This window comes from Bos grunniens, chromosome 3 (genome assembly GCF_055505025.1).
Source record: "Bos grunniens cultivar Pamir isolate PY7600 chromosome 3, Bosgru_T2T1.0, whole genome shotgun sequence".
Taxonomy (NCBI): domain Eukaryota; kingdom Metazoa; phylum Chordata; class Mammalia; order Artiodactyla; family Bovidae; genus Bos; species Bos grunniens.
This window is the reverse complement of record NC_141167.1, coordinates 29,241,540-29,256,898: the sequence shown is the minus strand read 5'-3', so window position 1 is coordinate 29,256,898 and position 15,359 is coordinate 29,241,540. Positions and strand designations below refer to the sequence as shown.

Genomic DNA, 15,359 nt, shown 5'->3' with positions numbered 1-15,359 from the left:
CCACTAAAGACTGCAATAGCTCTATATGTAGTAACGTGGAAAGATGATTACTTTATTCAGGTTCTCAGAAGAGCCTGCATAGTATAAGTCAATATTTATTTTTAAAATTACATTTGTATACACACACACACATACACATATAAATACATATATTTGCTCACATGCAGAGAAAGAGTCTAAAAAACGTTGTAAAGAAATTATTTACGAGGGTCTCTTCTAAGTAGTGGGACTGTGTGTATCTATGCAGTTCAACTCAAAATCTCATGGGTTGGCTCAACCTGTAAGGAATCCTAAAAAAGCTGGTAAATGGTATACTATAGGTGCATTTGAGTGTCTTTGGAATAGAGATCTTTCCCTTCATGTGTTCCCCACCTTATCCTTTTCTCTTCCCAAGAAAGGCACTGTTGATGCAGCTTTCTCCTTGAGAAATGAAGATGCAGAAGTCCCTCAAAAAGAGAGTGCTTCTACTTGTCCACTGGACCTTTTTATCGTGATGTTACTTTATCACTCTGTGGCATCTGGCACTGCTGCCTTCTTCCTTCTGAAATATTCTCTTCCACCTCTTTTTGAGGTACCACCTGTTAATGGTTCTCCTCTTCCTTCTCCATCTCTTCTGCTGGTTACGTGCCTTGCCAAACCTTTAATTACCAGTGCAGCCTAGCTGGGGCATTGTCCTTGGCCTCTTCTCTTCTTTCTTCAACTGTTTTTCCTGAGTAATCTTACCCGCTTCTGGGGCCCAACTACCATCTGCAAGCAGATGACTTCCAAAGGCTCTCACTGAGCTCAAGACCCACGTATCCAGCCCCTGCTGGACAGCTCTACTTGCTTATTTTGCAAGCCACCTCTAGCTCAGCATTTCTAAAATGGAAAGTGGAACTCATCACTTCCCCCTCAGTCCCTCCTCCTGTATTTCATGGCAGTGCTACTCACTCATCGTTTTTATCTCCTTAACATTTCTTATAACTTTTCCTTTTTCTCACTTCCCGCTTTAGTCTCACTGCTGCCCTGATTCAGGTCCTCATCACGTCTTCACCGGTCTACTGCAATGACTTACTAACCAATCTTTGTCCCCAGACTGGCTTTCTCCGATTCATCCTCCATATTAAAGTTAATTAACCTTTTAAAAACACAATTTGATCACATCATTCCCTTACTGGAAGCCCTTCAGTGGCTTTCTCCTCTGTCTTCAAATTAATTTCTCAGTATAGATTCAAGCCCTCAATGCCCTGGAACCTCTTTGGCCATATCTCTTACCATGTCTCTCTCTTTCTTCAGTCTCAACCTTCCTACATCTTGCCTCCCAGGGACAAAGTTCTAGTCATAGAGAACAGTTTGCATGCCCTTGTTTGGGGTCAGGCTGTCTGGCCTTCTTAAATTTCTGTACCTTAGCTCACAGTTTCCTCTGCCTAGAAAGGTTAAATGCTCATTTTTTCCTCTAAGCTTGATGTAAACATCTTGGGGGCAGAACTCCACACCTTACTCCTTACTCCAAGATACATTCCCAGCTCCCAGCACAGTGCCTACCACAAATCATTCAAGAAATGTTTGCTGAACTGAATCAGTTATATTAAAAAAAAAAAAAAAAGTTTACATTTGGCTTTCAAATTGGCTTTGTAGTAACATCTGAATATGGATGCAGCTGATTGGGAAAATCACACAATTGCAAACAAAATAATGGAACTATACTCTAAAGTACTGAATGAAAAGGTTCTAATTCTTACCCACTGCTAAGAATGCTTCTTGTTTACTACTCCAAATTTTATAGGAATTATCTCATTTTTTAATAACTAAAAAATGAATTAAATACTATTGTTATATCTCTTTTTACAAGTGAGAAACTGAAGCTCAGCAAAGCAATCTGCCCTGGCCTCACAGCTAGTAAGCGTGGAAGCCAGAATCTGAGCACAGCTGCCTGACCCTAGAGTCTGCACACTTAACCCAACACCCTGTCCTCCTCAGTCATTAGGGACTGGCATATAGGGAGTGTTCAATAAAGCTCTGTTGAGATAATGTTGTTCACCTTCTTGATATTCCCAAATCAGAAGAGCACAGGTCCTGAGAGGTGGCCAGATGGCAGAAAACGTGGGCTCTCAGGCCAGGACAAGTGATCACTGCTCCTGGCCCGCAGGGGGCAGTATACTCCACAGTGTCCCCCACTGCAGCCCCACCCAGCCTGGTCAGAAGGCTCTCCCAACACCAGGCAAACACTCCAAGCAGGGCAGGTCTAAGGAGAATGGGGGGTGCAAGATTTGCCAGTAACAGGGTGACAAAGGGAGGAGTGTCAGCAGGGAAGGCATTCAGTCTGGGGCAGGAAAAGAGAAGAGAGGAGGCCTAAGGAACCGCCTTCTATAAAACACAAGGCACAGTGAAACTTTAGATCAGAAAATGAATTTCGCGATAAGAATAATGACAGTTAGCCACTGCACTGAACACTCTACACTTAAGTCAATGAACTCTCAGAACAACCCTATGAGGTAGGTGCTATGATACGCTGTTTGACAGGTAAAGAACCTGAGGAACTAAGAGTTTAAGGAACTTGCACAGGACACAGCAAATAAGCAGCAAGGCCAAGTTTCAAATGTAGGCAGTCTGGCTCCAGAGCGCAAGTATTAAACCTATACTGTTGCCTCCAGTGATCATATAGTCCTACCTCCTCCTGATTCAGATGAAAAAATGAGGCTCCATGACCTTTCCCCAAGGTCACAAGTTGGTCAGTAGCTACATCAAGGAAGTTAATGATCTGCAAAAAGTCATTATTTGCTCCATGAAGTTTATGTTTTAAAGCAAGCAGTGCCACTGGCTGGTCTTATGATCTAGGTCAAGTCCCCTGGGTTGAAGAGTATGGGGTTTCTGCATCCCAGCACACTGTTAAGAAAAACTCCCTGTAGGAAGTGGTCTTTTGCTCATTTAACAAACATTATCAAATACTTAGTTAAGTACCAGACCCTGTGCTAGAACTTGGGATAGAATGTTGAACAAGACATAGCCCTTTATTCAAGGAGCTCCACAGAGGTCTAAGCACAGGAGAAGACATCTAAACAAAAACAAATGCAGCCAAGTGTCACAGGTTCTCAGTGTTGAAACGGGAACCCAAAGGAGAGTCAAAAGGACAGAGAAGTCAATCTGGCTGGCAAATGTGCCAGGGAATACCATGCAAGAGGCAATTCTTGTCCTAAGTTTTGACAAGCAGTGGAGTGAACAAGAGCAGAGAAGCTGAAAGAGCAGTGTAATTGGAGCGCTGTGATAGGCAAAATGATGTTCCCAAAGATATCCATGCCCTAAACCTCAGAACCTGTGAATATGTTGCCTTACAAGGAAAAAGGCGTGATTAAAGTCAAGGACCCCAAAATGAGGAGATGAGTCTGGATTACCTAGGTGGGGCCAATCTAATCACATAAGTTCTTAGAGGCAGAAGAGTGGGTCAGAGACATGAGGTGTGAGAAAAATCCAACCCACCATTACCAGCTTTGGAGATGGAGGAAGGGAATCACAAGCCACAGAAAGCAGGTGGCTTCTAGAAACTGGAAAAGGCAATGAAACCGATTCTCCCCTAGAGTCTCCAGGAGGATTGCAGCCCTACTGACACCGTGATTTTAGCTGAGACCTGTACTAAAGGTCTAACATACAGAAATGTAAGATAATAAATCTAATGTTTAAACCATTAATTTTCTGGCTTTTGAATAGTGGTGCTGGGAAAGACTCTTTAGAGTCCCTTGGACAGCAAGGAGATCAAACTAGTCAATCCTAAAGGAAATCAACCCTGAATATTCATTGGAAGGACTGATACTGAAGCTGAAGCTCTGATACTTTGGCCACCTGATGCTAACAGCTGACTCACTGGGAAAGACCCTGATGCTGAGAAAGATTGAGGGCAGGAGGAGAAAGGGGGTGACAGAGGATGCGATGGTTGGATGGATCATCGACACAATGGACTTGAATTTGAGCAGACTCCGGGAGATAGTGAAGGACAGGGAAGCCTGGAGTGCTACAGTTCATGGTTCACAGAGTTGGACACGACTTGGCAACTGAACAACAATAGCAACAACAATTTTGCGGCAGTTTGTATGGCACTATTCCTAGATAATGAATACAGGAGCGTCTCAGTAGTTCAGGATTGCTAAAACAGTGTGAATCTATAGAACAACCTGAGAAAGGAAGGCCGCTGGAAAGTACCTTGCCACTAAGTTACCCTGTGAACCCGGGCAAGTCAAATCACATACCCAGTCATTCATTCACTCACTAACTCATTCACTCACTCAACAAACACTTTTGCTTCACAAAGAAGATTATGTTTCCTCTGGGCCTTAAAGGTCCAAGGTACCCAGCTCAAACACCTTGAGCCTGCCAAGGTGCATCTTTGGGTTTCAGGAGGTGGCAAGACATGGCCTAAGTCCCTCTTAGCTTTGTAGTTTATTTTGTTTCCTGAACTGGGGCAAGTTACATTAAACTCTCTAAACCTCAGTGTTCTCATTTGTAAAATGAGAAAATAATAATATTTACTTTATAGAATTGTTATATAGATCAAATGACGTCATAGTGTGTTAGTCACTCAGTCGTGTCCAACTCTTTGCGACCCCATGGACTGTAGCCTGCCAGGCTCCTCTGTCCATGGGATTCTCCAGGCAAGAATACTGGAGTGGGATGCCATTTCCTCCTCCAGGGAAGTCATAGTGGGGAAAGCATTTTGTAAGTATAGGGTTTTTTGTTGTTAATCAATTATAAATGAAAATCAGATCAATATGATTGACTTAAAACCTTTCCCAGATTATTTATATCTGCAGTATTGCAGAAGTAGAGCATGCTCTCCTTGTAGGCTGGGTGCAAGGCCTAACTACACTGCCTTACCAGCCATTTACTGACACCCCCTGCCCACTGGTTTCCTTTATAATAAAGGTATTCAAGCCACAGAGGCCCGATTAAGAGGCAGATCCAAAGGCTTTAGCCCAGCTAGCCCTCAACTTCCCAGACCACTTGAGAACCGTGAGGCCACTCACTTTCCCTGTCTCTTAAAACACTCTCCTCCTTAGTCCACAGGTCACTGCATGGCCCTGGTTCTCTTCCTCTAATTACACTCCATCCACTTCTTCAGCAGCTCCACTTCCTCTTCCCACTTTCCTTCCACGGATATTCTCCTCATTTCAATCCTTCAGCCCTTTAATCTTTTCTTTTACTCAAAGAATTCATCCACTTAAATGATTTTAAGCAAACGCCTCCAGGCAAATGTGTTCCAAATACAGATTTTTAGTCTAAATATCTCTCATCTGAGTTTCAGTTCTCCATCTCTAACTGCCTATTGGACATTTGGTCCTAGAGAGTTTATGTCAGAGCAAACACTGACTAAAATGAAAATACTAGGAGAAAACTCCCATATGACGTACACGAGAAAAGGCACTAAATTCTGATTTAAAAGAGGTGAGCTTGAGCAGATGGCAGAACCCATAGAGATAGTCCAATAAAATAAAGGCACATATGGCTGGGATTCAGGGCACAATGGCAGTCTGCTAACCAAGAAAGAACACTGCCCCAAGAGACCTGGGTTCTCATTACATCTCCGGTGCTAACCCACTATGTGGCCCTGGATAAGTCACTTCATCTGTCTGAGTCTGAATTTCCTTGTTTATAAATTGAGGTAGCTAAATGGATTTATAAGTTTATGACATTGACATTTATAAAGTTCAAATACAGATAACAAAAATTATAAGATCTCAATAGACAACACAAAAATTCACACAAAGAGGGCAGAATGCCAATAAGCCAATAGAAAACAATCCATTCTATACAGCAAATGAAAACAAGATGTTATTGGAAATGGTACTAATGTAAATTAGAACAGTAATTCTAAAAATCTAAGATTCAGAAATGGATCAGGACAGGAGACGCATATCCAGGAGTTGTCTGAATTAAGGCCTCAGTTAAGTGAAGAAGTGAACAGCCTCTCTGGCTAAGTGCTCTAAAGCAGAGCCAAAGACTGAGGTCTCTGAGCTTTATGGAACAGTCCCCTCTGAGAGGACAGGGGACAAAGATGGAAGAAACAGAGAGAGGCAAGAAATAGGAATACAGAAAGCTAGAAATACCATGGAGAAAACCTTGTTTGATTTTGTCATTTTCATTCATTTGATGAATATATCCTGAGCATAGGCCACATTAATGCTTAAAACACACTGGTGAATAAAATACACAGCATGGTCCTGCTGGCATAGAGTCACTGTAAATAAAAACAACAAAGTAAATAACCAAATAAGTAATTACAAACTCAGACAAGGACTTGAAGGAAATAAACATTGATAAAATAGACAAAGAGTTACCAACAAGTTCAGTGTCATTTATGTTAACAGAAAAGAGAGTAATCAATGGTCTCAAATTCATGGTTCTGGGAAGATGAGAACTGAGACAAGACTATTGGATTTGGATAGGATGAAATCACTTGTGTCCCGAGAGAAGAACAGTGGTTGTGGGTGAAGCCAGCATGGAACGAGAGAGTGGAAGAGCCAGAAACGGGAGTTGCAATTATTAATCACATTGAAAGGAGTCTGACTATATAAAGAGGAAGAGAAACAAGGTATCCGGAAAAGATGACAGACAATTAAAGGAAAAGATTTAAGTGTATGTGAAGGCAGAAAGCAAGCACATGAGGCTATGAGAGGCATCCTGGCATTCTCATTTCCACAGCCAATTCCTGCAAAGTCCGGTCCATTCTCCCTGATTAAGGCCTCCCTACGAACCTGTTGCTCAACAGGTTGGCTTCTCTATTTTTAAAATTAGAATGTTTTTCAATCCCATATTCCTTTCTGATATTGCCACCTCTCTCTTTCAATACCAAACTTCTTGAAAGAGTTGTCTATTTTCACAGTTCATTTCCTTACCTCCTCTTCACTCAAGCTTCTGCCCTTAACCATGCCTTTGAAACTGTCCTTAGCAAAATCATGAATGACCTTACTTTGCAAAATCCAACATGCACTTTAAAATTCGTTTCTTTGGCCTTTGACAACGATGGACAGTGCTGACGAATCCCCTCTCAGAACCACTCTTTCTCTTTCCACAGCAACATTCTCTCCTGTTTCCCCGGTCACACCTTTCCCATCTCTCACAAACCTCTTGCCTGTTGGTGTGCTTCAGGATGTGGGATTTGGCTCTTTGCTTTTCCTACATACTCTTCCCGGGCAATTGCCTTGCTTTCTCACTACATGCTGATGGTGACTCTCAAGTATATATTTATAGTCCCTCCTTAGCTCTAGCCTTATATATCCAACATTCTGTTGGATATTTCCTCTTGGATGTCCCACAATATGTCAAACACAGTGAGTCCAAAATTGAACTTACCATTCCCCCCACCTCCAAACATGCTGTTTCCCATCCTAATGAGTAGTGCTGCCATACACCTATTTGTCCGTATCAGAAATCTGGGCCTCAGCCTTCACTCTTTTCATTCCCCAACATCCAATCAACTTCTAGGTTCACTGGATTTTAATGCATTTATGTCTCTTGATTCCAACCACATTTCTCCATCCTCATGATTACAACTCCTTCCAGGCCACCCTAATTTCTCATCTAGATGTTTTAGTAGCTTCCTAACTGGGCTTTCTGCCTCCAGGTTTGCTTTCCTCAAACACTCTTCCCCTATGGCAGAGACAGGTATTTCTAAACGGCAAATAAGAATTCAAAAATCCTTTGATAACAACCACTTATGATCTTTAGGATCTGAGGTTTTATAGTGGACTAAAGCTACACTTTCACTGCAATACAATTTGATTCTGGATAAAAGTCATCTCAAAAAAAATAAGCGGAGGCTAAAGGCACAGGGTTATCCTAAGGGCCGACTAATAGCAGCACTACTGAAATACTCTGCTTTGGGTCAGTGGTGAAATGAGAGAGCTAATGCGGGGACTCTGATTCTGAGCTAGGATCCTTGAGTGGGGCACTAAAGCATTTCAGATCAGAAGTGGTTCTTGACTACTGGCACAAACAAAAAAAGAAGCTAACCCCCTCTACAGAGAAATGTTTCCAGTTTAGCCTCACAGAATTCCACATATTGAAAGAAAATAATGAGCTCACAATTAAAAATCAACAAACAAGGAATTCTCTGGCAGTTCAATGGTTAGGCCTCTGTGCTTCTGTTGCTGAGGGCCTATGCTCAATCCCTGGCTTGGGGAACTAAGATCCTACAAGCCTCATAGCACAGCCAAAAAAAAAAAAAAAAAAGAAAAATCAACAAGCACAGGGAAAGGCAAACACCAGGAGAGTCAACAGAAACAATAAACACTAGAGTTAAACCCTAAGGACAACAAATATTAGAATAGTCAGATGACTACAGAAGAACTATACACTATATGTTTGCAGAAATAAAAAGGCACAATCACAAGTGTGTACAAATAACATTTAAAAGAGACAGATTTTGGGAAGAAAGAAAGCTTGCAAAAATTTTAAAAAATGGTTTCAGGAAGAAAGAACTCAATGAATGGGTGAGATAGCAAATTAGAGTCAACTGAAAAGAGAATTGGTGACTTGGAAGATATATCTCTGAAGAAATTGCCCACAATTTTATGAGAGACAAGGAGACATATGAGCTAAAGAAAATGGAAAATTAAAGCTCTAACCTATTTCTAATTGTAGAATCCCAAGACAATGAAAAGGAGGTGCTTTGAAGAGATAACCACTGTAAAACTTCTACAAATGAACATAAATCCACAGGTCCAGGAAGAAGAATATATCTAGGTTAAATTTAAAGAAACACATGCTGTGATAGCCAGTCTACAAGACAGCCCCAGTGATCCTCACCTCTTGGTGTTCATAACCCACGTGTAGTTGTCTCCCAAGCTGTACCCAGGTTGGTCTGTGTGATCAACAGAATATAACGGAAGCAATGGTATGTCACTTCCAAGATAAGATGATAAAAGATACTGTGGTTTCCATCTTGGTTATTCTCTCTTGGATCACTTACTCTGGAGAAAGTCAACCATGATGCCATGAGCAGCCCTATAAAGATATAAGCCCAGGCATAGGGCTGATAAGAAACTGAGGCCTTCTATAAGCAATCCTGTAAGTGACCCATTAGGAGCAGATCTTCAAGCCCTGCTCAAGCTTTCAGATGACTACAGCCCCAGTCAACAGCTTGATTGTAACCTCTTAACAGACCATGAGTCAGAAGTACTCAGATAAACAGCTCCCAGATTCTTGACCCTCAGAAAACCTGTGTGAGACAACAAATACTTTAGCTGCTAAACATGGGGGTAATTTTTACACAGAGACAGGTAACTAATACACATGCTAAGACTAAACATTTTCAGTTTTTTTCCCACTGTGCAACCCACTTCAGTGCCTGCAGCCTACAGACAGAGGCCAGGCAATGGTTTGGGGCCAGTTTGCTCTGTCATGGGATGCTATGAGAGGCCTGGGGGACAGCCTGCCATAAACCCAAACTCATGCCTAAGACCAAACAGTTTCAAATGACTTACAAAGAGTCTTTTCCATCTGATCCAGACTCTCTAACTGATTACATTTCAAATATACCAGACTGCTTTTAGTCTCTGCAATGCACCATGCTCTCTCTGTGCAGCTCACATGACATAGTCCTGCATGACACATTCTTTAACATCTTCTGTACTCTCAACACACGTACTCCTTGATCTAACTTCTCCTCATCATCAGAGCACTCACAGAAATCTCATGGGACAGGGACAGGAAGGACTCTAAAGGTGGGAGAATGTAAACATTCTCAGGCAATGATACAAATGAATCTTCAGGCTAGCACCTAACATAACTACAAAGGAACTGAGGAACCCTTATATTCCACACAACCTTAGGCAAGGCCTGGGATAAGGTCAAGACTCAAATGTTGGATGGTTTCCAGGTCCTCCTAAGTCATACCCCCTTGCTGTGGTTTCATTATGATCCTTGAATTGAAATTGCTGAACATCAGACACGCCCATTCTTGAAAGCATACTCGTAATTGTACTTAGCATACTTGCAACTGTACTCAAAGGACAACCAGAAATGATTTTTAAAACTGTCATCTGTTCTGTAGTGTAGGATAATTCCAGTCTATTATGTCGATATTTAAGATCTGATTGTAAGTGTATTTGTGGTGTGCCTAAATATGAACATATATATATACACATATGTACATGTACACATCATAAAATATTAACCACTAGTACCCTCTACTGGTGGAAATACCTTATCTGCTCATATGAATGGTCTTATTGCCCTCTAGTGACCACAACCTATAAAGAGAAAATCCAGCAGCAGATGGGAGAATCTCCTTGGCTATAATGATAGGGTTTTATGTTCTTTAAGCATCTAATTTTCTCAGATTCTGGTTTATATTACAGGGGTGCAACTCTCAAGACTCTTGGGGGAACCTCTGGGGGATTTCACACAGCTCTTGCCAGCTGTTAGCGCCAGTCTGAAGCTACTCTCTCTCCTGCTTCTCATGAACAAGAGGTCAAGGGGATGCAGAGAAGGCAATGGCTGCACGGGTGAGGGCAAGCACAGCAGCTGTGAATGACTACCCTGGACTCCCTGGGGACCTGGGAGCAGCTTGAGGAACACATGTTGGCCCTCCCTCGCATATTATTCACAGTTGTGTACTGTACTAGAACGGTAATTCGATGTAGTTCCTGACTTACCTCTTAAGATAACTCCAATGCTGTAATAAGTGATGTCAGATGCTATCATTTTGCTTTTACAAACCATGCTTTGGAAGTTACTTCTACTTAAGACAGAAAAGCCAAGATTTAAGTGACCTGTTGCCTCTTCTACGGAGTTTTTTCTGAATTCCCCAGATGTAAGACTTCTCTGTTCTCTGTGCCAGCATACACCTTGCACAGATCAGAATGGTACCACAGACATTATTCATGTATTTTAATTTTTAATCTAAACTATTTTACTACTTACACTTGTCTACTTGCTGGTTTCTCCACCAAACCCTAAATTCCTTGACGTCACAATCATGTCTTCTTCATTTTTGCACACCCAGCATCAAGCACACTCAAAACATTACCCACAGATCATGCAATAAGTACAGAAACTGAAGTAAGCATTTAGAAACTTTTATAGTAGTCTGACAAAGTACTTCCACATCTGTTGAATCTAATTTTTTTTAGAAATAGGGCTTGCACTTTGCATATTTTAATTTCATTTAATTGTTAATTTTATTATACTATAAAAGTATTAGTCTACAATCAATGGAGAATTTTTTAAACAATGGTCTCTCACCACAGACAGTTTGAGAAGTACTGATATGATAGATAACTATGTTTGCGAGAGGGAGGAAGGAGGAAGGAGATAAAACAGAAGTACTTCTCATAAAATTCAGAAGGAACATACCTATCTTTGTTGACTTTAACACTTCTCTGGAAGGTATTTTCTTCTTTAATTCTCGTAAGGCTTTGACTAGATTCTCTTTGCTTTGATCAGGAAGCTCCAACATAGTTTTCCATCTTTTTATGTCTTCTATAACCACAACTCTCTGGGAAAAAGAAAAGTCATTTGGAAAATGGAACATTTTCATTAGAAAGACATCTGCCTTCACCTGAGCTAATGGGGCTCCTACTGACATATGAATTATTGATTATGACCTGAACCAAAGCACAGTATATTGATGGCCCCAAATGATGGGTAATTGCTTAAAAGCAGCCCCTGCTTACTGCAAATCAGGAACAGAGTTACATCTATTAGGAAAAGTGCAAGTTTTAATCTTACCATGTCGGACACCACGGGGCACTTAGCACTGAGAGGCAAAAAGGAAGAGAAGAAAAGAAAAACGATGCTGAGGTGAACCAACCCTATAGCTCACTTAAGTGTCTTAATCCATAGGGGAGGACAGAGAGCAGAGAAGTCATAAAGACATAGTTATTTCAACAATAAAAAGCACACTTCAACAGCTTCCTACTTCCCAGACGGTAAAACTCAAACCTCTTGTATGAAGAATTTTTAAAACTTCAAACACAAAAAGTTAGAGTAACTCGACCACTTATAATGAAAGAGTTACATTTTGCCATTTCACATAAAACAATAAAACACTGTATAGTTCAAGTCTCCTTACACCCTTTACCCTTTAATCCCTTCCTTCCATATCTAGAAAAAACTACCATCTTAAAGTTGACATGAATCTTTCCATTAACTGTAAAATATTAACAAGCAATCCAGGTTAAAGGGATGAGGAATGTCTTTGTACTATGTTGCACTTAAAATTATTTTCACTAATAATTTTTTAAAATAAACTGGGAGACAAAAAATAAAGTTGCTTTTATAATAACAAAAAAGTTTTGTTTCTTGTTTTGTATCATTATACCTTGGGGTGGTGGGCCGGTTAGGGTCTGGGAAGGGGCACAGGGGCTTCTGGTTCATGTCCTGTTTCTTGATCTGGATACTGGTGACACAAATGTGTTCTGTGAAAATCTTTAAGATGTACACTCATGATTTGCCTACTTTTCTACATGCCTGTGATAGTTCAATAAAAAGAAACCCCAAAAAGTCTTCATTTACTGCCCTGGGCAGGGTCTAGCCTAGCTGCCTGTGCTGGGAGAAGGGGATGTCTGGGGACTTCTCTATTTCCCCGTCTTTGCTTCTCCTCCTTCCCCAGCTGCTTGTTTGCTTTAGTCTCTGATCCTTCCAGGTTTGAAACTGGGAAAAGGAGGAACAGTAACAGACACAAAAGCCTTACTTTTGGTTGCGATGCTGTGCTCACCAGGTTTCAGTACTCTCTAGACTTGGCAGACAGTCAAAAGCTGACTCTCTCTCGTGAGCTGTTTCTGTGGTCCCATGGCGGCTCCCAGGGTTGAGCTCTCACCTGTGGTATTCCCACAGCACTGGCAAGGTCTCTTCCAGCCAGCCACATACAGGTCTACCCTCAGTCTCCAGCTTCTGGCAAGCAGCTTCATACATTCTCTGAAGGGGTCCCATTACCCTTCCAAGGATCCTTGTGAATCAAGCCCCTTTAATTCAACTCCAGGTTAACCAGTATTATCTCTGCTATGCCTGCATCTTTGCCCTGAAAAACTCTGAGCATAACAGCCTTCCAAATGCAACCACTTCCCTTTCAGTGGCATCAGTAAAAACCTTCTGGTTTTAGACTTTCCCAGGCACAGGTCTGGTCTCTGTCTACCAACGCCAGAAACTGAGGTCAAGTTCTCCAAAAGAAAATACCACAGCCATCCCATTTTATCCAAAGGAATTTTCATTCCTTTCTTTCTTTACCTTCAACTTTCCTTATTACCTAAGATAGGTGATAGGTTCAGGATTCCAAAACCGGTCTTCACATCCTGCCTTCACAAGTTCTGCACAGATGGTTTAGAATAACTTTTGGGAACACCACTTTATACCTAATGCTTTGTTCTCAAGGCTTCCCAGGTGACGCTAGTAGTAAAGAACCCATCTGCTAGTGCAGGAGACCTAAGAGACATGGGTTCGATCCCTGGGTGGGGAAGATCCCCTGGAGGAGGGCATGGCAATCCACTCCAGTATTCTTGCCTGGAGAATCCCGTGGACATAGGAGCTCGGCAGACTACATTCCATGGGGTCGCAGAGTCAGACACGACTGAAGCAACTTGGCATGCACACACACACACTTTGTTTTCAGTCCTTAGGAACCCTAACCAAAACTGAGACAGAGGACTTTTCTATGACCTGTTACAATATAAAATAACATTGGTGTTAAATGGCATGAAAGACAAATGAATGAAGCTAGGTAAGGGATATTTTCGGAGAAGGCAAAATACTGAAGACCCACTCCAGTACTCTTGCCTGGAGAATGCCATGGACAGAGGAGCCTGGTAGGAGTCCATGGGGTCGCTAAAGAGTCAGACATGACTAAGCGACTTCACTTTCACTTTTCACTTTCATTCATTGCAGAAAGAAATGGCAACCCACTCCAGTGTTCTTGCCTGGAGAATCCCATGGATGGTGGAGCCTGGTGGGCTGCTGTCTATGGGGTCGCACAGAGTCGGACACAACTGAAGCGACTTAGCAGCAGCAAGGGATATTTTCAGTAGGAAGTAGATATAAATATATTATGCAACTTGCACTTCTCACTCAATATAGTTTGACTCACCCATACTGATGTGTATAAACCCAGTTGATCCATTTTGATAGTATTGAATATTATTCCATTATTTTTATATACAATGTCTCAGCGTATTAAAATCTATTCCCCTAATGCATATTTAGCATTTTCTCCCCCTCATATTTTTCCTATTATAAACACTGCTTTAGTGAACTCCTGCCTATTATATATTCGTATGTCTTCTATCCTTCACTTTCAACTTTTCTGGGTCATGCTTTAGTAACTTATGGCTGCTTTATTTTGCTCCTCCTTCCCCATCCAATCTGAAAATTTCTATTTTTTAATAGGCATGTTTAATCCATTTGCATTTATCATCATTCCTGATATACTGGACATATTTTCTCTTTGCCTTTTTTCTTCCTTTCTTATCTTTTATTTAACAGCCCAAGTTTTCCTTAATCTTATTTTTCCTCTCATGTCTTGGAAGTTATACATTCTATTTCTATCATTTTAGTGTTTGTCTCTACAATTTTTAAGATACTCAATGAAATCTATACCAAGTCTCTACATTATGGAAAACTCCTGTTAGAAATATATGTGGTCTCTTTGCCTGTCCTTCAAGTCTCTTAACTTTTCTGCCATATTTCTATTTCTGTGGGATGCATTCTAGTGATTTCCTCAGGTCTAGCTTTCAATTTGGGCTTCCTTGGTAGCTTAAATGGTAAAGAATCTACCTGCAATGCAGGAGACCCAGGTTCAATCCCTGGGTTGAGAAGATCCCCTGGAAAAGAGAATGGCTACTCCAGTATTCTTGCCTGGAGAATTTCATGGACAGGGGAGTTTGGCGGGCTACAGTCCATGGGGTCGCAGAGTCAGACATGACTGAGTGATTAATACTTTTTTTTTCAGCTTTCAATTCAGTATTTCTCTCCATAGCTATGACTTTACTTTTAACCTGTCCAATGTACTTGTCAACAAATATGCTTTTTCATTGGACAAATTCTGTTTTTTTTCTCTCTAAATCTGCCCATTTTTTTCATACTATCCTATCCTTACCATTTCTATTCCTTCCTTTATCTCTGTGAATATTTTTAACACATTTAAGATCTCTTTTAGACTGCTACCTATGTTTCCTGGAGTAGAAATTCTATTACTTAAATCTACCTGCTCATTCTCCCTCCTGGTGATTTATTTTACTGTAAGTTTTGTAAGTTTTGACCATGAGTACACTTTTAATGTTTTCCATGGGAATCCTATGTACTCTAGGCTTAGAAGTATCTTAACATGGAAATCTCACCTTTGCCTTTGTCAAGGCCCTTGGATTTCCCTGGTTCTGGACCAGTTTTTATGTTAATTT

General features: G+C 41.1%; 1 protein-coding gene and 1 non-coding gene across 6 annotated transcripts in view; both read right to left on the bottom strand.

Annotated features, from left to right (window-relative positions):
- TCEANC2 (transcription elongation factor A N-terminal and central domain containing 2) overlaps nt 1-15,359 on the bottom strand; it is a 45,469-nt gene that overhangs the window by 14,850 nt on the left and 15,260 nt on the right. For all 5 annotated transcript variants that reach the window (XM_086389682.1, XM_086389675.1, XM_086389696.1 and 2 more), the window contains one exon: nt 11,326-11,467. In XM_086389682.1, the coding sequence (XP_086245808.1) occupies nt 11,326-11,467 (142 nt within the window). The remainder of the gene's footprint in view (nt 1-11,325; nt 11,468-15,359) is intronic.
- LOC147375382 (small nucleolar RNA SNORA42/SNORA80 family) lies at nt 9,294-9,423 on the bottom strand. Its single transcript, XR_015161738.1, has one exon. It is a non-coding gene; the product is annotated as a small nucleolar RNA SNORA42/SNORA80 family (small nucleolar RNA).